General features: G+C 39.6%; 1 protein-coding gene across 15 annotated transcripts in view; it reads right to left on the bottom strand.

Annotated features, from left to right (window-relative positions):
• Positions 1-100: 100 nt before the first annotated feature.
• HMBOX1 (homeobox containing 1) overlaps positions 101-27,518 on the bottom strand; it is a 176,819-nt gene continuing 149,401 nt past the window's right edge. For 2 of the 15 annotated variants that reach the window (XM_068552196.1, XM_068552195.1), the window contains exons 7-11: positions 9,057-9,139; positions 7,361-7,456; positions 6,398-6,492; positions 6,115-6,186; positions 101-4,418 (exon numbers count right to left, since the gene is read on the bottom strand). In XM_068552196.1, coding sequence (XP_068408297.1) covers positions 4,281-4,418; positions 6,115-6,186; positions 6,398-6,492; positions 7,361-7,456; positions 9,057-9,139 — 484 coding nt within the window. In that variant the 3' untranslated portion in view covers positions 101-4,280. Of the gene's footprint in view, positions 4,419-6,081; positions 6,187-6,397; positions 6,493-7,360; positions 7,457-9,056; positions 9,140-27,518 lie in introns of all 15 variants that reach the window. The other 13 variants (XM_068552199.1, XM_068552197.1, XM_068552208.1 and 10 more) reach the window with 8 other exon arrangements.

The raw sequence follows: 27,518 nt of genomic DNA, 5'->3' as shown, positions 1-27,518 counted from the left end.
ACATCCTTGTTATTTAGAGAGCACACAAAAAGGAATGTCTTACGCAGCTCCTAGCCCTGCCCCGCTGCATCCCCCCCCACCCCCGACCCCTGTGCCCCGCAGAGATACCACCAGCGGGAGCTGGTCAATGTGCCCAACGTTCACTTGGGAAATCTTGACAAACAAACAAACGCGGCTCAGTAAAGCTATAAATGGATTTGGCTGGTCTCAACGCAGCCCCAATGAATACAGTAGTAAGACGTTACTAATAATCACAACAACAAAATGACAAACTCTGTCACCACTGTGACATAAGATTTAAATCACACACAGAGATTAACACAAAACCAACGCACGAGTAGAGGGTCAGGACTATTGAATGCAGAGTGCTACTGCGCACAACAAGGTCATCAATAAGAAGAAAAATTATTGCCTAAGAATCTGTTGAGACTCGTTGGGGAAAAAAAATACTCTGGTGGTTCTCTGAACGACAACAAAAAGAGACAAACAGCAATTTTAAAAGGCAGAGCCACGAGTTAAATGGGAAGACTGCTTCTACCCAAACCCTTCTTAAGACCAAAGAGAGAGAAGGACTTGACGTTCACATTTTTAGGACGGTGGTGGGGTATCATTTATGAAAAAGGGATTATTTCCACTGTTGTGGGCAGAGAGAGTAGCTGGTCAGCGGAATATGTAGCTGGTCAAAAAGCTGGGCTGCAAGACAGGAAGGGGTGTTTGTGTGAAGAGATGGACCACACCCCCCTACTCTGCCTGCTGCAGAGGATTAAAAAAATTGCAGCAAGGAGTCAGCTCAAGATGAGACCTTGGTTTGGAGCCCAGAGGAAAAGAGAAGAGGAGTTGTTCACAGACAGAGAGGATGTGACTGTAGATTCCTGATGAAATGAAAGTCTAGTTACTTACACCTGGTGCCTGATGGTTGAAATCCAAGAGGGAAGTGTGTAAAGACACAGGCCAAACAGGGAGAACGGAAGCAACTGTATCACTAGCTCTTCACGAGCTGTCCCTTTTGAGGTAAAGGTGCTGTTCGTCACCAACTGCTGCCATGATAAACCTACAGGACGGAGGACTGGGTTTGCATCCTCCCATACGAGGGGCTGCTCCCTCCCTCACGTCCTTTTAGGTGATCACCGCGCCTGAGCTTAAAGGGGGCTTCCTGTTCGAGGATCTTTCGGTGAAGGACTGAGACGTGGGGGAGAGCCCACCCACCGAACGACAACATGTGGGAACTCTACAGGCTCCACAGGCAGGAGGAGGCCACCCAAAGGACTGAGGCCGTGAAGAAAACTGCCTCAAGGGGTGCTCCAGCCTTACAGGCGTTGCTGAAACCAACCACAGTGTCTATTTGGTACTGACGGGTCCTGGAAGGTCACAGATCAGAGTGTACTGTGTAGCCCTCCCTGGCCTTCATCTGCTGTTACGGTTCTCAAGAGATGGGCAGAAATGGCATTAGGATGGTCCATCTTTAAATCAAACAAAGAACTCCGCGTGCAGGGCTCCTTCCTCCAGTTCCTACTGAACCCAAGGCAATGCTGCGCCGCACGGGCAGACACGTTCTTTCACTTTTCCCAGATTTCCAGGTAAGCACCTGGTACTGCCTTCATGGATACTCTCCTTTACTCTTTGAAGCTTTCTTTCCTTCCTTAAAGATCTTAAATCAATGAAACCTTTTAGCTCTTCTCTGGCAATCACCCTGTGTCTTTAGAAACTGCAGCTGCCTTTACAGTTTGAGTCTGTTTCTTTAAAAGGACTAGCAAGAACAAATGATACTAGCAATCCCATCTTAAAGAAGCTATCAATTATAATAATCTCCTTACAATAAATCATGGATGTGGCTTGTCAGACAGTATATTTTTCTCTCTCCTTTTCCTTCTGATTCAACTGAAAATAAGCAGACAAAATTCCACCGAAATGGAAAGATATGTTGTATTTTTTCTAAATAATATCAGAGAAAAGAAAGATAACACCGTCTCCTAATAGAAATAAAAAGTCAAACACACCGAGAAAGAAAATGAGTGGGGGGATCGATCATTCCTGAGAATAACAAATGCTACTCTTGAATTCGTTGGTTCAAGTAATATAGTTAAACAGAAAAGGCTACTCCATTTTACTTCAATTCTTGGAAGCTGGAAAAAAATATATACATTTTCCCCCTGAAATCCAAGGACAAGAGCGGGCCCAGGCCCTGCCTGTAGCTCTATATAAAGTCACAGACCCATAGAAGGTGGCACCTTCATGCCTCTCAAAGGCTTCCTCACACTGACATAAGCAGGATGAACAGACAGTGGAGGCGATCTCATCAGCGTGTGCCTTAGGTGCAGTGAGACCAGCTAGAAGCTGGCGGATGTTCAAACTCACTGCTGAGGAAAGGAGAAATGAAGGCGGCCAGTCATTCTCTCTCTCAATGGTTTTAAGTTGAAAACATTTGGTGGGGGAGGAAGGGTGAAGAGGTAAGGAAATGGCACTCTCCTTCAATCTTAGAATCACTTTCAGGCAATGGATAAATAGATGAAGCCCTGCTTAACAGCCAGGCCCATATTCCCCTTTAAACGAGGCTTCGTTGTCTGTAGGAAGGAGAGAGGGAACGAGGCAGGAAATAGAGAGCAGCTGTGCCTCCTTCAGACGCACCCTACGCTGCTACACTGAAGGCTGTCTCCTCTTACCCACAGTGACAGTGTGTCCTTTAATCGGGATGCCAAGAGATCATTTTCATACAAGGCCAGCAGGTGTAATTTTCTTGGACGCATGAATAGTTCATCATTTTGCTACTGGACGACAAGGTGATCACAGGGTGACTTTATAACTCAAGTTCACTGTTTGGTATTTTGAGTTCTCAAAATGAAAAAAAGATTTATCAAATATAAATATCTTTAAAAAGTAACAAAAGTGCTACATATGTGATCAAGGAAAAAAATTCCATTAGTTACTGCCGCTTAAAGTAGATTAAACTTTACAAATATTACCACATCCATTATCAATATGGCTTCCAATTATTAAATAAATTGCCTGTAGCAATATAGCTTTTCATACCTCTACAAGGACAGAGTAAAGAGAACACCAAAGCAGTCACATCCTGTTGTATCTCGCAGACCCACCGCATAAGTGGCAAACGTCCCCTGCTTTTTTCTGCTCCTAGTTAGGAAAGTATTTGCATTTGTGAGAGTCAGTCAGCATAATCCCGCTATAAAGTCCTCTATCAACCTCTCATGTTGAGGGGGCTTCAGTTAATGGATACAAAGACTGGAAGTTCATTCACTCACTTTTGACCTTAGCTCCATCCTCGAAATGCCTTTTTTTGGTAGCAGGGAAAGGGGACACAGGAGGCAAAGCAGCTTCCGTGACGACCTCCAGCACCTTTCCAGGCAGGCATGCACCTGTGCCACGTACTGTATAGTGGTTCTGAGACCTGGACTTAGCATCCGTTAGACATTCAGCTCATGTTTTTTCACAATGCTCTCAAGCTGGGCTTTGTGGGTTTGTTTTTTTTAAAATGACTTTTGTTTTTTGTCATTTTTCTGTTTGTTTGTTTTAATCATGGTCCCAAAGGCAGAGGCAGTATTTTATCTACTTAAGTCACACAGCTTGTGAAAGGAAAGGATGTCTGTGTCAGGCATGTTAACATCAACCAAAATCTGAGATCGAGTGTTTCCACTGACATTCTTAGCACAGCACCCAAAGAAGTATAATCTAGCCACAGTGTGACTATTATGAGGCACGGCTTATTGCAGCTGGAAATCGATTCTTCCCACACTGAGGTGGGGGGTTCTAGTGTCCCTTTTACTCTGTGGGTACTCCCCAAATGGCGTCTGTCCAGCCTAGGCCACACTACCTCAGCTTGCATCCTACCAGCCTCGGGGAAGGAAAAGGGGTACAGACTAGTGTTTGTTACAGGAATCTAAAGGTACCCAAGGTTTTACACACAGCCTAATATTTGAGAACTGAGGGCTATCTAAATACCTGGAAGCACTTTCTTGGAATGCTAAGACAGAGCAGCAAGATTTTCTAGCCTCGGGGGCTGGGAGAGGGAAGTTTGGTTGGTTGGTTGGTTGGTTGGTTGGTTGGTTGGTTGGTTGGTTGGTTATTATTTACTGGGAATTAATACTGAGAGAGTATATGCAAAGGCTGAGGGCACCATGCCATCTTCACAGAACAAGACCCTAACGGCTAACTGACATACAAGAAACTGCAAGTTATACTGTAAGAACACATGTTAAGGACCGAGGAAAGTCTGCTAAGGTGCTACGTCTAAACTAAGTTAACTTCTCGTGTCCAATCCTCCCTCATCAGTCGTCATCCAGGGCCTCTGTCTTGATTTCGTTGGCTCCTTGTCGGGCCAATGCCAAGATAGTGTGGTTGACTGCTGCCATTTCCACAGCTAATGAGATGGGGTCTTGGTGGTCACTATGGCTAGTGCTGTCATCCTAAATGTGCAGAGATAAGAAACAAATGTTAATAGTGCACTGGTAAAATTCTCTAGCTCACAGAAAGGCATGCTGCGGGCAAGGGGAGGCAGAACATTCGTGGGAGAAAACAGAGTTGGGGGCGTCATGACAGAATAGAGGTGAAATGTATTTAAGTAGACACTGAATGGATATAGGTCCAGAGACTTCTGGTTGGCATTTTTATGATTCAACAGATAAAAAGCACTGAAATGTTTTTTCTTGCTGAGAATTTTTTCCTTCTATCAGAAAGATTGCTGGGGATGATGATCAAACCTGGACCATTCCAAGTTCGCAACAAATACAGCACTAGTTAATGAGGGCCAAACTAGTGAGCTTAAATTCTGGATTGGTGCTCTTACAAACAGATTATCAGAATTCCTAGTATCTCTCTACTCAACTGAGAAAACTAGACAAAACTACAGACACCAACACCTTACGGATAAAAATGCTTTTTTGTAAAAAATAAAAATTAAAAAAAAAAAAAATGCTTTTTTGTAAAAAAACAAACCAAAAACAACCCCCCAAACCCCAAACTCTCAATTACAACAGGACAAAAGTGTAACTGCTGGAAATGGGTTCGCGAGAAAATGTCGCCTGGCGCTCTCCCGCTGTAAGGGAGCCGGGCAAGGGAAGTGCAGGTGTCTTACTTGGAGGGAGCGTGAAGCTCGCCTTCCGCAATGCCAGTGTGTTAAACAATACAGCCGTGAAGGAAACTGGCACTGCAGGATGTTCGTCAGGCGCTGAAGATGGTGTTACAAATAAGGGGTAAGTTTCTCACCTGTCACATCTTCAGGGGAACTCTGCATCGAAGAGCTTTGGAAAGGGCGAGTCCCTTCGGGCGAAAAATAGCATGGCATGCGTTGCCCTTGGGGCATCTGGGAGAAAAGGTGGAAGTGATCCACCTACATTGGTAGACTAAAAACTAACAGGAACGCTTCCACTTAGAAAGACTCACAGAACATTCTCCTGAGTGAAACATGGAGCTCTGATTTGGAGTCCTCAGAGGGAAATTCTGCGCTCATTCGCACAGGCTGGCCTTTAGTTTAAATAGGGATCAGCATGGCATTGCCGGTACCCTGGCAGTGTCTATGCTCAAGCTGGTAAACTAGGGGCTGCAAAGCGGTCGGCAGAAGGGAGAACACAGTGGACTCTGTTAAAAGAGCTGGCTGAGGGGCAAGGCAAAGGTGTACATCAAATAGGAAAGAGCAAATGTTTTCCTGCTGGGGCCTAGGAGAAGAGACCGTACATTCTCTTCATATTCCAAATGGAACGAGTTTAAAATCCTACAAAAAATTTAACGAACTCTGTCAACAGATTTGTGGGGGGAAAATTCCCACATTCTTAGTTACTGAATTATTCCATCCAGTGGCTACAATTAAATATGTTTCCCCCCTAAGCAATGAAGAGTAAGTCAGGGTGAGGTGGGCAGACATGCATTTATGAGAGGGTGTGTGTGTCGATGTGCCAGAGACTCTGGAGGAACCACTATCTCGGCACGAGGGTTCCCACGGCACCGGGGCCGAAGCGGGCGGGCCCTTCTACTGTGTGCTGGTCCGAACGTGTCCAGGCAGGGCCACAACTGCCCGCAGCCCCTAGTGTCTCTTGGGCAGTGAGTGTGTGTGTGGTGGGTGGTGGAACTTGCTTGTCTGGATCAGATCCTCCTCTCTTCTTCTACCTTCTCTGCTTCTCTGCCTCCCTCTGAACTTCTTCCCTCCTCCTCCTCCCCATTGCGTACTTGCCAAGTATCCTGTTACATGACAATAAATCCATGTGGGTGAATAACGATTTCTCACAAATTCACTTTCAAATTACACGAAAATCTAACTAGACACAGGAGCCGAGTGGAGGGACATTCACTTGCCTCCCCTCCCCCACCCCGTACAAAGCGCACCCACAGAATTCAGTTGTCCCACCGTCCCACCCGCTCTGTATCCGGCAGCCTCCCCTCCGCTGCCCACCTGCTCTGAGTAGTCATTTCCGTCGACGTCATCACTGTTGGAATGGCCTCCGGGACTCTGTACATCTATCCCATGACTCTCCAGGATTGCTGCTTCTTCGAAAAAAGCAAATAGATCCCTAAATTATCTGTTACATCGCCATAATGGTCTAAACACTGAATTTGTATTGAGGAAATTAGAATGTAATTAAACAAAAACCTAGACTCCTCTCTATGTTTTGTTTCTTTTAAATTGCAGACAGATGGAACTCAGCGGCACAGAGGTCAGGGGAGGAACACGTTTGCCATTCTGGAGGCCCTGCTGCTATGCGTGTACATTTGAGTGGCTGACTGTTAGGTGCTTCATAAATACTTACCAACTAATTAAACAGCTCTCCTGTCTTGGGGTTCTATAAAGCACTTGAGAATTGCAATGATGAAGAGGAAGTAAGTTTATAAATGAAATACAATTTTAGAAGCTCAAAACCACCCCTCCACCCCAATCTCATCAATTCATGTTTCTTAAATGCTCTCTCTTTTAAAAAAAAAAAAAAAAAATCTCGCCTTTTACTAGGTTCCTTGTATATTAAGACTCTTTTATTCCAATTTTATTAATCACATGTTTCTTAACATCTAGGTCATAGCTCAGTAATAACGAAGACGCTAAGGGTATCACACTCCCTCTCTCAAGCCCTTACAAGTATCTTTAATATGCACCCCAGGAGTAACTGATCAGAGACATTCTAGATTCTAGCATATTAAGAACAATGAGTTTCAGAAATAATGCCATTCTTATTACAATACAAATAGTGTGATTAATATTAACTTTGCATTATTAAAACTACAATGAAGAAAAACATAAGGGCAAGTCTCATTAGGCTTAAGAGGTAGGATCATTTAGACCTGCAGTTCTAAATGGAAGTCACTCTTAAACACAACGGCCGTAATTGCCTCAAAAGAGACAGCAGCCTCTCTGATACATTACCGATATTGGCTCTCCTCTTGATCTCCTTCCGTCTGTTAGCAAACCAATTATATACTTTCAGGGAGGTAACTCGTTCCAGATCTGACAGTTTTTTGCCTGTGAATGCATGCAATAAAATTCAGATAATCTATGTCTGAGACTAGTTTTAAGGGTTACTTCTTTTCTTTTTAAAAATGTTCTTTTGATTGCATTTCTTGCCAGAATAACAGATATAGAAGTAATATTTTTTAGCATGAGCTAGTACTATGTATAGACTCAATTACCGAATGAATAAACATATAAATAAACATGCAAATAGCAACTAATAACACAAAATGCTTGAATTCAGAAAACCACACAATATTAGGGAATTCCAATATTAAATATTACATTAAAGAATTCGGTCCGCTAGGGTTCAAAGTTCACATGATTGTATATGAAGGCTTCATTTGATCAGCATCATTCTAGATGAATATGTTATTCTTTATCAAGTTTCCAGATAGATGAAGTTTATTTACATCTTTAAGGCCTTATATTACCTAGTTTCCTGCTGTGTTTTCTTGAAGATTAAGATCACTATGACCAGCCGTAATTGTAACTATGCTGGAACACATAGCACAATTCAAACTGTATTTTAAATGTATTATCTTCTTTGCTGTCAAATGTGACGTTTTATGGATAGCACCATGTTTACCAACATGGCAACCACCTTGTACCTTTCCCTCCTCCCTTATCCTTTTCTGTTTCAGCTTTTAATCCACACTGGGTGGAGAAACCAGAAAACAGGTTAGGCCCTTGATGGTAAGGGGGGTAAAGTATTTTCCAGGAAGAGTTTGAGTTCCAGCACAGCTTCAGGGCTGGGACTTTTTGGCTTGTGTAAAATAAGGGTACAGGTATCATTGTAGCTGAGCTTGTAGGTTTTAGATTATTAAAAGTCTGGCTTCTAACTAAGGGGGGGGGATAAATTAGTATTTAATTATTATAAAACAGTGATACTTTTGTGTTGATATATATAGCCTTTAAGCCAATCCAATTAACTGGCCAAATGGAGATCAACTGGATCATCTTAACTGAGAACGCTTTCTGGTTAAAAAAAAAAACCCTGTAAAGCATGAAAGAGCACTTTAGCACTTGGAAGGAAAGATGTATGAGTGCTTCAGGGGCTCTGTGGGCTTGCACAGGAACAACAGGACTTCAGAATGGAATTACCCTACATCTTTCCCCACCTAAGAAGTCATCCTGATGTAGGAAGGAGAAAGAAGCCAACTCCAAAAAATTCTTTCTTCAAGCAGGAATACAGGATTATACAATTTTCAACAGCTGTAAAAAAACCAAAAAAATAAAACCACACCCTATCTTACTAATTTCATTCACTAACCTTGCTTAAGTATGCCAAACTTTAAAACTGTTTTGAAATTGGTATATTTATGCTGTATTTTTGGAAAAAGAAATCTGCAGTCTTCACAAAAAATAATTCTGAGGTTGCGTATCTCAAGCAAGGACGTTCGCTGGGAATTCGCACATGAGGTTTGATCTGGAGCAGCGTGGTCACCCCCTAAGAAGCACTGTTTGAACAGGACAGGGTAGTGGCCATCCACAGGAGGATGGCAGGAATGGACCCAAGAGCACCCCGTTGGGAGAGGAAGACACTTAGGTCCCAAATGATGACCTGAGCCGAGAGCTCCAGCACAGAGCCAAGCAGCGCTTGCTGCCTTACCTGGCTTCTGTATAACTGCGTTGCAAGCATTTGCAATTTCTTCTCTCTTTGCTTCATCTGGGTATTGATTCTCATTGAAGTAACTGCAGAGGCAACCAATTAAGACACAAAGTTTGTACTTTTAAAAACTGTGCTCTCCTTAAAGCACCAGCCCACTGAAAACGATCTTCTTCTTTAGGATGTAACATTAGAGTGTTTGGTCCAGCCTGTCCAATGGAATTTTCTGTGAGGATGGAAATGGTCTGTTCTGTACTGTCCAACAGGGTGGCCACTCCTCACATGTGGCTGCTGAGCACTTGAAATGAAGCTGATGTGGTTGAGGAAGGGAATTTTTAATTTGATTTAATTTTAGTAAATTTAAATTTAAGTAGCTACATGTGACTAGTGGCTTCTATATTGGATAGTACGGGTCTGGCCACTGCTAGGCTTCATTAAAAGATGTCCTTGAAAAAAAAAGTTACTTGTGATATGGGTGGCTGGTTGAAATCACAGAGTTCTGTTATTAAGGCACTGGTAACAATAGGACTCTCTTTGCATGTCATGTTTGTAGTAGCAAAAGTTGGAAATTACCCAATTGTCCAATCAGTAGGAGAATGACAGAACAAATTATAGGACATCTATATTTATACATAGCTATTTAAAAATGACTAGAAAAACTATCCATTGGCCTGGAGAGATGTTTATGACACAGTCCTAAGTGAGAAAAACAATCTGTAGAATAATGTGCATGTAAAAGTACTGTTAAGAAATTTGAAAAATACCTGTCTATGTGTACTTAAGTTTGCATGGATAAAAGCTGGAAGGGTACACATCAAGCTTGATTACCTCCTTGTGGGAGAAGGGGATTAGTAGGAGGAAATTTAAACATTTCTAAATTTATTTTTGCCTTTTCCCCTATGTTAAAAAAAGCATATATTACTTCTATACAATAGTACTTGAAGAAATTAGGCTTACTCAACCCATCCCTACCTAGCATTATCAGATCTGAGACTATATGTGGGAACAGAATGCCTATTAGTACTACCTGTTCTGTCATCTATGAGTTAAAAAAAAAAAAAAAAAGAAGTGGACTTCCCTGGTGGCATAGTGGTTAAGAATCTGCCTGCCAGTGCAGGGGACACGGGTTCGAGCCCTGGTCCGGGAAGTTCCCACATGCCGCAGAGCAACTAAGCCCGCGTGCCACAATTACTGAAGCCCGCGCGCCTAGAGCCCGTGCTCCGCAACAAGAGGAGCCACCGCAATGAGTAGCCCCCGCTCGCCACAACTAGAGAAAGCCCGCGTGCAGCAACGAAGACCCAACGCAGCCAAAAATAAAATATAAATAAATAAATATATAAAAGACAAAAAAGAAAAAGTGAATTTCTGTGCTTTGAACCTGGAAACTTAAGATCAGGAAATGATTCCTTGTCAAATTCTAGTACCTCCCATCTCCTCAGGGGCTTCCCTTCCCCCAGAAAGCAGCTTTCCCATTCCTTCACGCTCTGTCTGCACTGGTGAAAATGCCATTCTACGGCTAATAAACACTGGAGGCCCCTAACCCTTCCTGTGAATCCCCAAACCCGCCTTCTGCAATGCCACTCCTCTCCCCTGAAGCCCTCTCCATGAGACCATCCTTCACTGTAGTCCTGACACAGCAGCTGCCATCACCAAACAGCCTTTCCTTTTCTAAAATATAAGCGATAGAACTATATCATCCAGTCTTGTCAACCACCACCCTCCACAAATGGTCTCCTGCTTAAGTCCAAGATTTAAGCATCTCTTCCCACATGACATTCTGCTATCATTTTTAGGGCTTCCGTTGTTCATACTGAGAGTTCTTCCAATCTCTGCTCCACTTCCACATTCCTATTGGCCTTTATCTTTACTCCACTTCTGCTATTTATTTGGGCAAAGACACTCTGGATTAGTTTCCATTAACCAGCATCATGGGCATCACCTGGCAGCTTGTTAGAAAGGCAGAATCCCAGACCCCACTTCAGACTAAATCAGAATCCGAATGTTAACAAGATCTCCAGGTGATTCGAATGCACGTTAATGTTTGAGAAGCACTGGATTAGCTCATTCATTTAAAATTCAGCAACAAAGACAACAAAAGCAGATATTAAGTACCTAATGTTATATGCATCCACTGTGGGTAAAGAAGAGAATTAGTTTCTGACTTCAAGGAGTTTATAATCTACTGAAGACACATATAAATCAATACACTTGTGATAAAATTCCATAGGATGTCTGAACAGAGCAGAGTTCAGACAGACGAAGGTGTGCTCAGTGCTGCTGAATGACCTGGCAGAGGAAGTGCCATCTGAGTCAGGTCTTGAAGATGAACAGGAGTTTGCAAGGCAGAGGAGAGGAGGAAGAACATTTCATGCAAGGGAAAGAGCATGAGCAAAGGCAAAAGGTAGACAAAAGCCTTGAGGATTCTGGGCATAGAGAAGAGTTCAGTGTGGTTAGAATATGGGGAAGCAATGAGGAGACGCTAGTCTGGAAGAGTAGGATGGGGCCAGCCTGTGATGAGCCCTGACTGTTCTATGAGTAGTAAAGACTTCACCCTGAAATGGAGGTTTTCAGGCCACACAGAGATATACTCCTGTCTGTGTTTTAGAACGATAACATATCTTCAATACTCCACCCTATGATCTGAAATTCTGAAACTCCCCAATCAACCTTCTACTCACCTACTCCACCTCTTCAAAGTAATTTGTTCTTCACCTTCTTTATAATCTCGAATCCTTTAAAACCCTACTCCAACTTTAAAAATCTGTTCATCTATTACTCTTCTCCTGGCCTCACCTCTCATTTCTCAGCCTGAACTCCATGGCAAGCCGAATCAACTGTATCTCTTAGGAGAAATTCTGATTATTCAGCTTTTCTGTCCTTCCACCATACCTATCCAGCCAATCTCCCACCCTGCAGAAAGCACCTTCCACTTGTTTTCTTCCATCCTTCTCTCAGGGTACCAAGTGTTCCTGGACAAAGTCATAAAATAGGGCCAATTGGTTTCTTTATAAATCTGTGCTTTTCAACCTTAACTGGGCCCCTCATTTCTGTTGGGAATGCTCTTTGTCCTTCTAGCCAACTGTCTTTCATACTCCATCTTTAGTGCCCCACTTACCCGAAACCTTTCCACTCTGAAGTCCCAAGCCCTCAAACCCACTACCGTCATTCTTTTTGCAGATGCCCTTGCCTCCTCTTTTACCAAGATGGAGGTCATTAAATATGAGTTTGCTTAATGTTTTTAGCTTCTCAACTTCTGCACGTCTCTGAGTCACTGCACATTCTTCTCTTCGTCTCATGGCAGAGGCAGATGCATTCTCCTCTTCAAGGTCTACTTCTCCACTTGTGTCTTTGATCTCATCACCCCCACCCTCTTTCATTTTCTCAACTCTCTCCTTTCTTTCTTGCATACCCCTTCTTTTCCCTGTGCCCATGCAATTTACTCTATTTCACTGATTTTATGATGCACATTTCCTCATCATTATAATCTCTAAAATCAGGTACATCTTATAATTGGTGGTGTCTGAAAATTAACTGGCAATGTCCTCCCTCCCCCCACGCCCACCCCAGTACATAAACTAAAGGTGTGTCATACAATCAAAGCCTTCTTAGATTTGATGGAATATGGTAGCTGCTAAGACCTAGAGGTCCCGTTTCAGCTACAGCTCAATGGCTACTACACCTCACTGTGGTAACTCCTCTTCCAAATTACTGCAAAGCCTGTGACTGACACTCTACTCCCTCTAATGTCTGATTAATATTCCTAATGTACATCTCTAGTCATGCCACTATTCTGTTCAAAAGTTTTTCAAGATTTATTATAGAGGTGTTTAGAGTTCTCCCCCAAACCACCTTTGCATCTTTATCTGCTGCTACTCTCATATAGGCATGCTACAGTCTAGGAAAATGGAATAGCCTTGTCAACCCCATGCATCTCTGTGCCTTTCTCCTACCAGTATATCTGTTTTTTGCCTCCCTGCCCCCAAACCATCTTGTCTTTCACAGCATTGCTCAAATATCACCTCAAAGGTAAATAATTTCCTTACCCCATGAATCCCACAGCATTTCATCTGTTCCTCTCGTACACCTTTTTCATCTTGTATTACAGCTATCACTGTACACCTCTCTGACTACACTGAAAACCACCTGAGGCCAGGGTGCCAAGTCTGACTCATCCCCACATGCACTCCTCATTGATGATATACGCTCCTCAATAACAATGGAAAAGTCCCCACCAGCCCAGTGTAGGGGCCTCCAAAAGAAATGGATATCACTGTAAATGAACTGTTGACCATCAGGGGTATAGAGTTACTGCAACAGGGTCTTGAAGGGTACATACTAAACTGTTACAAGTGATGATTATCTCCTGGGAGCAAGAATGCCGGAGGCGGTGGGTAGAAGAGAGGGAAATATTGGTGGTCATTAAGATCAGTTTTCACATTCTGCTTTATATAGTTCTCTGTTGAATTTCTGAAATGAACATATGCTATTTTCATAAATTTCTTTTTAATAAAAGAACTTTGGGAAAACATTCAGACAATTAAGGACTAGTTTACTGATTAATATAACTCCATAAACAATTTATGTTTGGAAAGTATATCTGGATCGGCTAGAAAATATTAGGTTTGTGATTGCCATCCTAGTGACTAACAGAATAAAACCATAGTATTTCTGGAAGTTAAATAAGAATTTGCAGTAATTCATGGCATATATGATTAATGAGTTTAAAAGTTTTAAAAAATCTTATTTAATTTGTATTTTTAGGATTTAACTATATAAAATAAAGTCAGAATAAAAATAAATTGGTAACGTCTTCCAAATTAAAGACTCAAGAATATAATTCACTAACTATAGTTCTAAATCTCTAAGCCTGGCAATTAATACTTTCTTTTCTGTTAAAGACCTATTATTTTTATAATTAAGAAATGTAGGCCTATTGAATATTTCAATTTTCATTAAAATGTGCTACCACAGCTGGAGGTGTGTACACTGGACTGAGCGCACCACTTTCCATCTTTCTGTAATGTTTCAATGTTTAAAAAATATTAATTAAATATAGATAGTATAATCTAAACTGATAAAATGATATATTTTAAGATACTTCATGGTAAATATTTAAGTTTAAAATGTAATAGTTAAAATTTTTTTGCAAAAAAATTACGAAGCTCTTAAAGCTTTCTTCTTGGTCGTGCTGGGAGGGGTGGCAGACAGACACACAGTACTGATGTAAAGTGGAAGAGTTTTTACGGAAGACAAAGGTAGGCCAGGATATGAAATATTCAATAAATAAGTATTACATAAGTATGAGTATGTACTTGAGTAGACATAAGTTCAAAACATGGTCCTGATCTTAACAATATACAGTTCAGTTGAAGACGTCAGATTTTAAAAAGTTAAACAATAGGAGTTAAAGAAACAGTCAAAACAGTAAAACTGTGACAAACCAGAATACATCTAGCTGCTAATTAACTATATAAATGATACGTTAAAATAAATTCAGGTTAGAGAGCTATCTCTATGGACTGTGCTGATCTGGGAAAGCTCACTGATTTGGACGGGCTTCTGAGGGATGCAGAGGCCCCAGGCATTGGACAGGAAAGGGCATAGTTATCAGTAGAGACATAAATACAAAGGTATAAAAACCTAAGATGTGCCTGGAAGACAGAAGGCAACTAGTAATGCAATCTGATTAGACTATAAGGATTATACGTAGGGTTTGCCTGAAATAGTGCTGTTATCCTGGATTAACAAACCCCCCTCTCATTCCCCTAAAGTATCCCACCTAGACAATAAATTACATGGTCACCCCAGGACCACATCACATTATTGACTTATCTGAATTTAATGTTAACTAAAATCCCTATGTCTTTTTCACATGTGCTCTGTGTTCTAGATATTGTCAAAACAAAGGACGCTGAATCAAAGAAAATAATAACTATGGTTTCTATCTAGTTACTTACAAGAGGAGCTATCTAAGCCCAAGGAATCTGCTTGGCATGTAACAGACATTTAGTAAGTAAGTGTCTGATCAAAAGATGGCTGAATAAATGATACATGAAAGAATAAATGAATGAAAGTAGGAAACAGAGGTGAAAACAGAAAACAGTGGTTTCAGTTAAGGCTTTTAGTGAAACCAAGAATACCTCTTTCGGGAGAAAGCTAGTTGGGTTCTCACCATACTGTACACCGTCTTCTCTAGGTATATTCAGATATAGCTGAATACAATTATATTAGTATAGTGTTTATTTTTTAACTATACATAACCAATAGACTATCAATGAAGTTGGGAAATAGGTCTAATGACTTCGATATTTAGACATAATTAATCAGTCACCCCCAAATGTTGACTGAGTCCTAGTTTATACCAAGCAATTGGCAAAATGGTGGCAAAAGATGAACCATGCAAAGCCTGCCAGTGTAATCACTGGGGATGTATGTATGTAACAAAACACATTATAAAGTCCACTGTAAAATGGACGGTATTAGTGGTATGAATGTAGTATATGGGAGCAGAGAGGAATCAACATTTGTGCACGCTTCTTGAAGACAGATCATAGAGGGTGGATAAAGTGAAATAACCCAAGGCAGAGGAAGCAATATGTAAAAGAAAGGGAGTCATAAAAGACCTTAAAATGTTCTGAGAATGAGGAGTTCAGTGTGGATGAAATATACATGAGATGGGGTGACTGGGGATCAAACTAAAGAAAAATATTGGGTCCAGATTTTAAAGAGTATGATAGAGTTTGCACTTAACTTTTTTGTCAACTGGAAGCAAAGGTTTTTAAGCAGGGGTATTATATGATCAAACTTATTTTGTAGGGCAGTATCTCTGGTGATACTAGAGGCAAAAGCCAGTTAGGCAGCTGTGGTAACAGCTGAGGAGAGGATCTGAAGTAGGCTAAGGCATGGAAATAGAGAGGAAAGATGAGATTAGAGACATTTCAGGGGCTTCCCCGGTGGCGCAGTGGTTAAGAATCCGCCGGCCAATGCAGGGGACACAGGTTCGAGCCCTAAGTCTGGGAAGATCCCACGTGCCGCGGAGCAACTAAGCCCGTGCGCCACAACTACTGAGCCTGCGCTCTAGAGCCCGTGAGCCACAACTGCTGAGCCCGCGTGCCACAACTACTGAAGGCTGCGTGCCTAGAGCCCGTGCTCCACAACAAGAGAAGCCCCCGCTCGCCACAACTAGAGAAAGTCCACACGCGGCAACAAAGCCCTAATGCAGCCAAAAATAAATTTAAAAAAAAAAGAAAGCGAGAGAGACATTTCAGGATGGTAATAAAAATTCAAGACAGCCTCACTTCCTGGGTTTAGGCACCCCCTCCCTGCCCCACCACCAAAAGAGACAGCTTTAGGAACAGTACACACTATTCACTATTCACCTTCAAGCATTTTAAGCTTAAGTTATGTCAAAGGAATAGATATTTCTACTGTTACCAGGTGGATAAATTGTAGGAGAACTTGGTTCTAAGACTCTAAAAGGGACCTGTTTCTGAAATATACTTCTTCTGTCCCATATAAGAATGTTTATAGCCCTAGACATTTTATAAGACAAAAAAGGGAAAGAGATGTAAACAGAAATCTACAGGTAGTAATAGAAGAGTGATAAAATAAATCCTAAGGGCACTACACTTTTATAGACAAAGGACATTGTCAGCTGAGTGATCAGGGAGTATCTTCACAGAGGGAAACCAAATGATCGCTTTGCAAGATACTGACAGCAAAGAATTAAAATGAAAAGTGGAAAAATAATTTACATGAGATGAGAAACCGTAAGCTAGTAACAAATTGAAATGTCCTTGAGGCACCTTCATTTCAGTAACACTAAGTCTATAAAAACTGCAGCCAGAAAGTTCCTCCTATTGTGTCTTGGTGAGCATATAGAAGACAGGGAATGGCTCTCTAAGCAAGGGATAATGCCATGTAAATGAACTTTTTTTTTTCTTCTGTGCCTTTAAGTGAACTATCCCTCCTGAAGAGATATTTAAACCTCACCATTTTAGTAATTCAAAATAAGGTTTCAGGATTGTCATACACTGCTCACTATCTACAATCCAGTGTGCATTTCTTCATCACTAAGTAAAATTACTGGGTGGAGGGCAGGAAAGAGAGTAACATTAAACTAAAATACTCTGGAACCTAATTGTCCCATCTCCTCTCTGAGAGCATCTATGTGTTAAATGATCTTCAGCAACAAACAAAATAATTTAAAATTTTCTTTTTTTGGGGGGGTGTTTTTAAACAACAGAGTGAAGGCAGAGATGAAAGAAATGGGAAAAGTTTCTTTAAGTACAACAACTCTCTTTTGTTAATCCATAAAGGTCTAAGGAAGGAACATCCTCAGTTCACTTACACACCTGGACAGCGATATCCTACATTTTATCCAAAGATCTCAAAGCCCCTCTGATACTAATCATACCTAAAAATATCCCTGAAAAATCATCAGGGGTCAGAGAGAAATAAGAGGGGCAGAGCTATAAATCAGCTATGCATATGACTCTTCATCATTCACTGTGGACTTCAGGACAATAAGGGACTTTGAAAGATTATTCACCGATCAACTTCCACGTCTGAGAAATGGAGACAATGACAAGCTTACACTTAATAAGCTCCCCAAAGTTACAGAGCTGGCTACCATTAGAGACAAGCTCCTTGACTTCCAGGCCCATGCTCTTTCCACTCCTGCTTACTAAAGAAGTCGCTGGATGTAGTGGGTTGAAGAGTGTCACCTGAAAATTCATGTCCACCTGGAACCTCAGAAAGTGATCTTATTTGAAATACGGTCTCTGCAGATGTAATTTTGGGAAGGATCAAAATGAGGTCAAGCTGGGCCCTAAATCCAACGAGAGTGTCCTTACAAGAGAAAAAAGAGAACACAATTAGAGAAGACAACGAGGAAATGAAAGCAGACGCTGGAGTGATACATCTACAAGACAAGGAATGCCAAGGACCGCTGACAACTGACAGAAGCTAGAAGAGAGGTGTGGGAGGGTTTCTACCATCAGAACCTCCCAAAGGAACCAACTCTGCTGACACCTTTTGTTCTAAGCCACCCAGTTTGTGGAAATTTGTTATGTCAGCCCTAGAAAACTAATACTCTGGGTAAAGAGAATCAGTACAAAAAGAATGGATGGTCTAAGAGATACTGTGATTCAACTATCATAACTTGATGGACATTATTTCACTATAGAAATACACCTGGCAAGTAGACTGGAATAAGCAGCTATTTCTGTAAGTAAGTAGTCTGTCAGCTGAATAAGGCATTCTTTGAAAGTCTGGTCAAATACAGAAAAATTCTAACTTCAATTCTTTTTCCTCCTGTAATCCAAATTGGACTGCTACCCTTCTTTTGATGCTTAACATTGTCCTCCATTTGAACAGTTTTCATACTAAACCCCCAATTCAAAGCTTTATTAACTTTTTTAGATTGGCTACTTCATGATAATGGAGCTAAGAGACTGCTGTATTCATCTGTATCTTTACAATTAGTGCAGCGTTGACTTTTTAAAATCTTGGAACAGTAAGTACAGATAAATATTTCTGTAATACAACAGAGATTATCAATATTAAAAAATCTGCTAAGAGATGTATAATAAAACAAGTATACTAAAACTATGGTAGAATCTAGGTGATAACTGTAAAATTCTTTCAGCTCTGCTGTACATTTAAAATTTTTCACAATAAAATATTGGGAAAACAGTAATTGGTAACATTAATAAGATGATAAAATGCTAGGAGCATCTCCATTAAATCAGAAACAAGGCAACAGAGCTCACTATCCCCAATACAACCTTTTACTTTTGTTACAATTTAATGTTTTTTCTGAAAGTCTTAGTACAATAAGGCATGAAACAGAATTAAGAAACAAATTGGGAAGGAGAGCCACAAAAATATCATTTGCATATTATATTATACCAAGAAAGCCAAGGGATGAATTCAAATTGCCTCAGAAGTAATCAATCAGATGGTTGGGTACTAAACAGGCCAACAAAAATATCAAAACTTTCCTATGCATCAATAATACGCAATTGGACAATCTAACAGAAAAAAAGGCATCTATTCATGAGAGCAAGAAAAATGAGAATTAAAAATGCCTAACAAGAAAAATATAGAAACCATACAAAAAACTAAAAAATGTTATTCATTTCGCTGATAGGTATAAAAAAGATACAAGAAATGAGAGGCATATAACACATTCCTAGATAAGAATGAATAATATGAGAATGTCATTTCTTCCCAAATTAATTTTTAGATTTAACTTCAATGAAATTTAACTTCAATCACATATTTTTCTTCCCTCTTTTTTTCTCAGTGGGAGTGGTATGAGTCAACAATACTATTTGAATGTTTGCCTGAAAAAACAGATGAAAATGGTTAAGAACATTTTGAAAATGGTAATGAATAGGCCCTCTCTTGTCAAATATTGTGAAATTATATGATAATCAGAGCTGTGGTTCAAGAATTGATGATAAGATCAATAGAACCAACAAATATAATAACTTTACATGCAAGAAAGAAAGAATTTTAAATCTAAGAAGAAAGGGAAAATTGGCTATCTGGAAAATAAGACCAAACTAGACCTTCATCTTATAAACCCAATATTTTATGGCTAAATGTAAAAGAAAACATCTGAATGAGGAAGCATACGTGATGGAGGCAGTCACACAAGAATAAAAGCACTGGATTTATCTACATTTAAATAAAAAATTAAATAAATTCCAAATATATAGCGGAAAGGGTTAATGATCTCATTCTACAAAGAGTTAACATACAAGCCAATAAGAACACATGAATACACAATAGAAAAATGGGTAAAGGAAAAGAACAAATACCAAAAGATGAAGTATGAATGATTAATAAACATGTTAAAATATTTAGTCTCACTAGTAATTAAAGGGAAGTTTAAATGTAGACAAAACTAAAACAGTGCTTTCCACCTACCAAATAAGTAAAACGAAGCTGATTTTCACTCACTAAAAAGATTACGGTATGCAGGGAAGGCAGGCTGTGGTGACAGGAGCAGTGCATGCTCAAGGCCACTGTTGGTGATGTGGATAAATTCAGCTTTTTGGAGGGAGCTGGTAATACAGCTAATATCATTATTCTTAAGACAAAAGGTAAGAACAAGGGTGTCTGTGTCAGTACTACTTAACAGGGCAAAACTGGGAAGACATTAAATGTCTAATAAAATAATAATGGTTAAATATGATTATGGTATAGGCATTTGAAGGAAAAGGAAGGAGCCATTTTAAAAAAACCGTGTTTTCAAAGAGTACTAAATGACATCGGAAAATGTCAGTGAAAAAAAGCAGTTTACAAAACCAGATATGAGTTATTCTAATTGTGTTTAAAATACAGATAAGATAGAAACACTAAATGTAAATGTACCAAAATATTTTTAGTGGTTATTTATGAATGGAAATAATTTTCTTCTTTATACATTGTTTTCCAAATAGTTTACAATGTGTTACTATTAATTTTCTAATAAAAAATGTTACCCCAAATAAAAATAAACTGGGTTATATAATATTACAAAAACCTAACTCTGATTAATTTTATAACTGCTTTTCAAAATACTTTTCTTTCTTTTACCATCCCTGTATCTGTTTACAAACTGGCAACATAAGCAGTTATGAAGTTAGGACCTGAGCTAGATACAGCTGTCAACACAAATGTCCAACTGCAGGGGACTGGGTAACAAATTATGGTATATTCTTATACAAAATTCTTTTGCTTAGAAAGATATACAGATATATACATAACACAGAAAAATGGCTGAAAAGAAACATACCAAAATGTTAATGATTATCTCATTAAGTGCATTTTAATTTTCCTCTTTATATTTTCTTGCATTTCTCCATTTTTTATATAAGTATGTGCTTATTTTGTAATTAGAAAGGCATTATTTGAAAATAAAGTTTGCTGTCCCAAAGCATGAGCAAAATAGAACTGCACAAAATTATTTTTAAATAATAAATTTCTTAGTTTTTCTTAATGCCTTTTGGCAACAAACAAATTCACACTTTAAACATCTGTTTTGCAAACACACTAAAGTATGACAAACAAAAGATGTTCTACACTAATGTATTTTTATAAATAAGAGTTCACTTTTAATTCTACAGAATTAAAATAAATAATGGCTCCCTCCAAATCAGACTTTTGTAAGGTTCACATGACCTTCCAAGTAAAAGCTAAAATATGAATGAGTTCTATTATAGAAGAAGCTGTAAGTTTTCGAGACTTTGCCGCATCTTAAAGTTTTAGAATAGAAAAGCCTGTGAAAAGGGAAGACTTTAAGTGAAAAAATTAGTACTGGCCTATGAAGAGATTAAAGGATTCAGATATGAGAAGCTGAATTTTAGAATCCCAATTCATAAATGCAATGGAATCCCATAACACCGTTCATTATACATGGTTTTAGATATACCACACAGTAGATCCTGACAAAGAATGAAAGGAGACTTGACTTGCTCAAGGTCACACAACCCAGAACTCAAGTTTCCTGATTCAGTTCACTGGCTCAAAGGGCTCACAGGAAAGGTGGTCATTATTTAGCTATGACATAGTATTGTTTCAGACTTCCTTTAAGACACAAATCTCTGTAGCAATGAATCACCTAAACCAAACTCCTATAAATTTCACAAGCGCTCCCGGAAGCAAAGATGTGACAGCATTAGTAAGATACCCATGACAGCCCCAGGACCGCAGCTACACCTAGGGGCTTTTTCCTCCTGGGAAAGGAAATCTAATTGCTCTGGAGACAACCATAATAGCACTGAGCTACCTTTCTTCCCTGGGCAGAGGAGAATTTAATAAACTCTAGGACTTCTCCTTTGAAACACAACATCCATACACATTTAAAGACTATGTATATAGCACAGTTAATCTACTGTAGAAGAGTTAGTAGGACCTCTTCAGACACTAGCACCAAAAAAAGCTTCCAAGTCCTTCTCAGGATGGCCTTTCTTCACTAATGTAAAAAAGAAAATTCCATACATGATACAATTATGGATACCATGTATGAAACGTGCCCTAATACAAAATTTTTATCTCCCAAGGTCCTTCACTGCAAAGATTCTATGTTTAAATGTTATATTTACTTGCAGCATGCTAACTGCCACTAGACCTTACTTGCTATTTAATAAATAGATTTCAAGACTAACAGTGAATTTAGGAACTGAGTTTTTAATACATTTTAGCCTATCACTAAGCCTTAGAAACAACATAGGCTTATCGTTTGTCCAGTGACATGCAGCCCTAAATGAAGTCCTACCACAGTAGAGATTTGGTGTGAGTTTTATTACTACTTGACAATATAGAGCAAGTTTTCCTTCTAATATGTATTACCTTTTTAGTCATCAGTCTTTCTATGAAGACTGTGAAAAGAAGAATGGAGACAATCTTCTGGAGTCATCAGGCAAAAACAGTAAAACTGACAAATTCTAACCACCTTAAAGAAAAACAACCGAGAAATGGTATGGTATTTCTCTTGAAACATGTTTCTTGATTGCATACCACTGAATTCATTAAATGTTTTCTCAACCCTCCATTTTATTTTAATAAGAAAAAGAACATGCACAAGAGGGCAGTGTTTGGTTTTGCTGGTCCATGGATTTCCTAGTTTCCTAATGAAACTACCAAATGTGAGTGATAATTACGTGAAGTTCATACCAGTGGAAACTGTGGTACCTTGGAGAGTGAACTGCATCTACCAGAACTTACACTGTCAAAGCATGAAAGCTGGTATGCCCCTTGCTGCCTCTGCTTCTGGCTGGAAGCAGCTGTATCCTCCCCTGTTTTGACAGCCTTTGCTAGTAGGAATTAGGTTTACAAAAAAGATGTGTAAGATGATCTGGAATTAAGTTTCTTACACTTGGTGTACAAGTTGTCCTGAGGCAGGGAGCCTGTTTTTAAATATAAAGCACTGAATTATAAACTGGCCACTTACCAATCTGACACTACTGACCAACAGTTTACTATAATATGAAGATCAATAGAACAAGACTGATAAAAATCAATCCACTGTCTCCTGCATGGTTTTTTTTTTATGATTAATACTATGCTTCTGCAAAATGACTACCTCTACCATAAAAGGATATGGTCTGTATCTAAAATGAGAACTTGTCCTCCCGGGGGAGGTCTCAACAAATAGCAAACCAAACATGGCCAACAGCATAGATTCTTTAGAGAGTCAGAGGTACATTGGTTGGAGATTATTCTCATACCTCCCTGAAGAGGGAGAAACACAATACCTTGTACTTTAAAGGTACTTGCTACTTTCTCTTAAACCTACTTTTTAATCTCCTGTGTTATGGGTTTGCTGCTGTTTTTAGTTCAGTCAAACTACCCAGGATATACATAAATGACTGCTAACTGCCTTTTAAAAAGTCAAATTAATTCTTATAACACTTGACAAAAAACATGCTACTTACATTAATATTGCCAGAACTGAAAGGTTATCTTACCAATTGAGCGCAAGATAAATAAATTTCTTCACAGTGATACAAGAGCAAATTTGGGATATAGTCATATTCCAAGGAAGGTATTTTGATGACAAACTAAGGTTTCTGTCCCCAGAAAGATGATAATTATAGGATAGTCTCAAAACGGTTAGAACTATAGGTCTGTCTGGCCTTTAAGTGGATGACGTGACAAAGTAGGAACCAATAAAACAGAATATTTGGATGAGGCACTATTATGATTGAGATTTCTATGGTACACAGGTTTTCAAAAAGACCCCTTTTAGATACTTTCTATCACTAAAATTACACGGTGCATGCACGCTTCTTCAACCAAAAGGCAACTAAAACAGAAGTAGAATATTTACCCACAAGTTCATATTCTACTAATTTGAGATCTTCAAACATCAAACACTTATGCAAACCTTGGTACATGCTGTGAATGTTTAGTCTATCAACAATGATTTCCGAATGCACTATTATAAGGGCCATATCTGTCTTGTTAATCACTGTATCCCAACCAGTGTCTAGCATAAGGAGTGGTATGAAGTAGAAGCTCAATAAACATTTGTTGAGTTTATAAAAGAAAAAGCTCACTCATTTTCTGTGAAGATTTTCTAGTTGGTCTATAACCTGGTCTCCATCAGTATTAATATTTATAATATGATGTGTATAACTCTGCTTCTGGGATAAATCATATCTTTATTGGTGATTCATTACATACAACGCCAATACTTACCAAACTACACTTCATTTCTTTGTAAACTGTGGCCACAGAACAACATGAGGAACATGGGGTCTTTGGTCCTGTTTAATTAGCTCAGGAACTAGAGAAATGAGGGGTCTGCTGTTTGCACAAAATGAAACTGCTGGCATATCTTCTATACAAGGATGGGGAGAATTTTTAATCAGCCTCAAAAAAATGGTGATAATTTCTCTTTTGGCTATTTCTGTTTGACCAAAAAGGAACCAGGAAGTATAATTTGCCAATTTTAAAATGCATTTAAGGACAGTTCATCTTTTTACTGGCTATGAGAAATGGATTGGGATAACTTTACCTGTCAATAAGTGGGAAAGTTTTGTTTTTTTCCTCAAATAGTCTAATGGATTGAAATGAGGTCATGTTCAGGCTCCTGCTGTCTTAAATAAATGTTAAGAACTTCCTTCTATTTGCAGAGATACAGGAAGTGTAGTTCATTATGTTCCACCTGAGTCATTCCATAAGGAGTATTAAAGAGGTTAAACTCTTTTTAAAATTCATCTTCCAGCATCCATTAATTCCAAAATTTATAATGTATTCTTGCAGCATTTTCTATCCTAGGACAGCAATGACATCAGAAGAGAGGGAAAGGAAGACCAGCTTGCCAGGGGTTGCAGTGACGGCAAGGCGACCCTTAGATTTTACAGGACCCAATTCCACTCCCACAAAGTGGGTTTTGTGGGGGAAAAATAGTACAGTGATCAGGCTAAGGAAAAATGACATTGAGGCCTTGAAAAGTGATTTTTCTGCCGTTTCTGAGTCATTTTGAGTGGATCACTTTAAACTATCGAATTATTGTTTCTTGCTGAATTGAATTGAAGGCCTTAAAATTTTAACAAAATTAGAAAATACTGTATTACTCTACCCCCACCCCAAGTCTAATATGTCTGGCAGGGGAGATGGGCGACACCACTTCCTAATTTTCTTAAAGTTGTAGGGTCTTCTTAAATAGTCAATTCAGTCAAGTTCAAGCAACACTTACTGATGTCAGACTTTATGCAAAGCACTGTGCTAGACTAGGAACCCGTTGGGTGTAACCAAACCCTTGTCTGCAGGGGCACATAAACTACGTCACTGAAGTACCAGGTAAAATTTACTCAACAGATGGCGAAATAATTCATTCTGGTAAAGATATAGCTCAAATTTTCTTCCTAACAATGCACTGCTATAACAGAAGTCAGTAGGAAAACTGGATTGTATAATTCTATAATGATCCACCTTTATAATACAAGTCAGCAGGGGAAAAAAATTTTTAATTGAAAATGGCTGGAATTTCAACATATTTCCTTGCCACATAGAAAAGGGAATATCATTTAGGCTCCTATCTTTAAAAAGGAAGACTGAGAAGATTTTCAAAACAATTTTTTTTTTTTCCAAAACAATTTTTTTCTTTCTTTCTTTTTTTTTTTTTTTTGGGTCACACGACTTGCGGGATCTTAGTTCCCTGACCAGGGATTGAACCCAGGCCCTCTCAGCAGTGAAAACGCAGAGTCCTAACCCCCAGACCGCTGGGGAATTCCCAAAACAGTTTCAATTTTTTAATCCCAGGATGTTTTACAAATATTAGACACAAAAATCTACCTCTACCCTCCAAAATAATTTTGAGTCCCTGTCATAAAAGAACTATTATCAGTGCTTTATATGTGAGAGGAAAGTGGCACAAACAACCTAAAAAATGGCTTAAGAGATTTTTAGAACAACTATATTTCGGCATGGATGCAAATATGAATGCTTGAGAAAGACAAATGCTGCAACTGTGGCAAGACAAGGGTTTTCCACAATCTGGATACAACCTACTTCCCCAGCCTCACTTCCTGCCTGACTAACCATATACTCCAGTTACCTAATTTTTCATGCCTCTGTGCCTTTGCGTATACTGCTTCCACTGCCAAGAATGCCTTTCTTCCTTTTCCCAACCCATCAAAATCATACTGCTCCCCAGGACCCAGCTTCAGTGTCACCTCAGTGTTGTCTTCCCCCACACCACTCTCCTCTATGTCCTACTGTACCTGGTGCCTATCTCTTCTGAGTTTTTTTAAACCTGACTTTTCCACTAGACTGAGACCTACTAGAGCAAAACCTTATCTTTAAATATGCTTCAGCACTCGTGTAGTGATTGGCACACAGGTGATTAATGACTTTCTTTTGAGTAGAGAAAGGCTAAATAGACATTTATTGGCTGAGGCCTAGGAATACAGAAAATGGTAACTCTTCAGAAAATTCCACTTGAAGAAACCCAGGATTCTTTTTGAAAGTTCTTATTTGTTTAGTAGGAATATATTTGTTAAACACCTACTATGTGTGTCACGTACCACAGGTAGTACTTCATATGCACCACTGTTCAGTATTTTTCTTATTTATGTATGTATGTATGTATGGCTGAGTTTGGTCTTTGTTGCTGCGCACGGGCTTTCTCTAGTTGCGGTGAGCAGGGGCTACTCTTCGTTGCAGTGCGCAGGCTTCTCTTGTTGTGGAGCATGGGCTCTAGGCGTGTGGGCTTCAGTAGTTGTGGCTCGCGGACTCTAGAGCTCAGGCTCAGTAGTTGTGGCACACGGGCTTAGTTGCTCCATGGCATGTGCGATCTTCCCAGACCAGGGCTCGAACCCGTGTCCCCTGCATTGGCAGGTGGATTCTTAGCCACTGCGCCACCAGGGAAGCCCCATTGTTCAGTATTAAATCACAGCACTCTTATAAGATAGGTTTGATTATTACTGTCATTTTATAGGAAGGAATTTGCCTAAGGATACACAGCTAGTGAGTAAGACAGTTGAGACTAGCACCCCAGTCTTTCTAACTAAAAATTCTGTTCTTCCATAAACGACCCAGAATTGCCAAAGCAATCCTGAGGAAAAAGGACAAAGCCGGAGGCATAACCCTCCCAGACTTCAGACAATACTACAAAGCTACAGTAATCAAAAGAGCATAGTATTGGCACAAAAACAGACATATCGATCAATAAAACAGAATAGAGAGCCCAGAAATAAACCCACACACCTACAGTCAATTGATCTTCCATAGAGGAGGCAAGAATATACAATGGAGAAAAGACATTCTCTTCAGCAAGTGGTGCTGGGAAAGCTGGAGAGCTGTATGTAAATCAATGAAGTTAGAACACACCCTCACACCATACACAAAAATAAACTCAAAATGGCTTAAAGACTAAATATAAGACATGACAACATAGGAACTTCCCTGGTGGTCCAATGCAGGGGGCCCAGGTTTGATCCCTGGTCAGGGAACTAGATCCCA

Source organism: Eschrichtius robustus, chromosome 10, assembly GCF_028021215.1.
Source record: "Eschrichtius robustus isolate mEscRob2 chromosome 10, mEscRob2.pri, whole genome shotgun sequence".
NCBI classification, from domain to species: domain Eukaryota; kingdom Metazoa; phylum Chordata; class Mammalia; order Artiodactyla; family Eschrichtiidae; genus Eschrichtius; species Eschrichtius robustus.
This window is presented reverse-complemented; position numbering and strand designations above follow the sequence as displayed.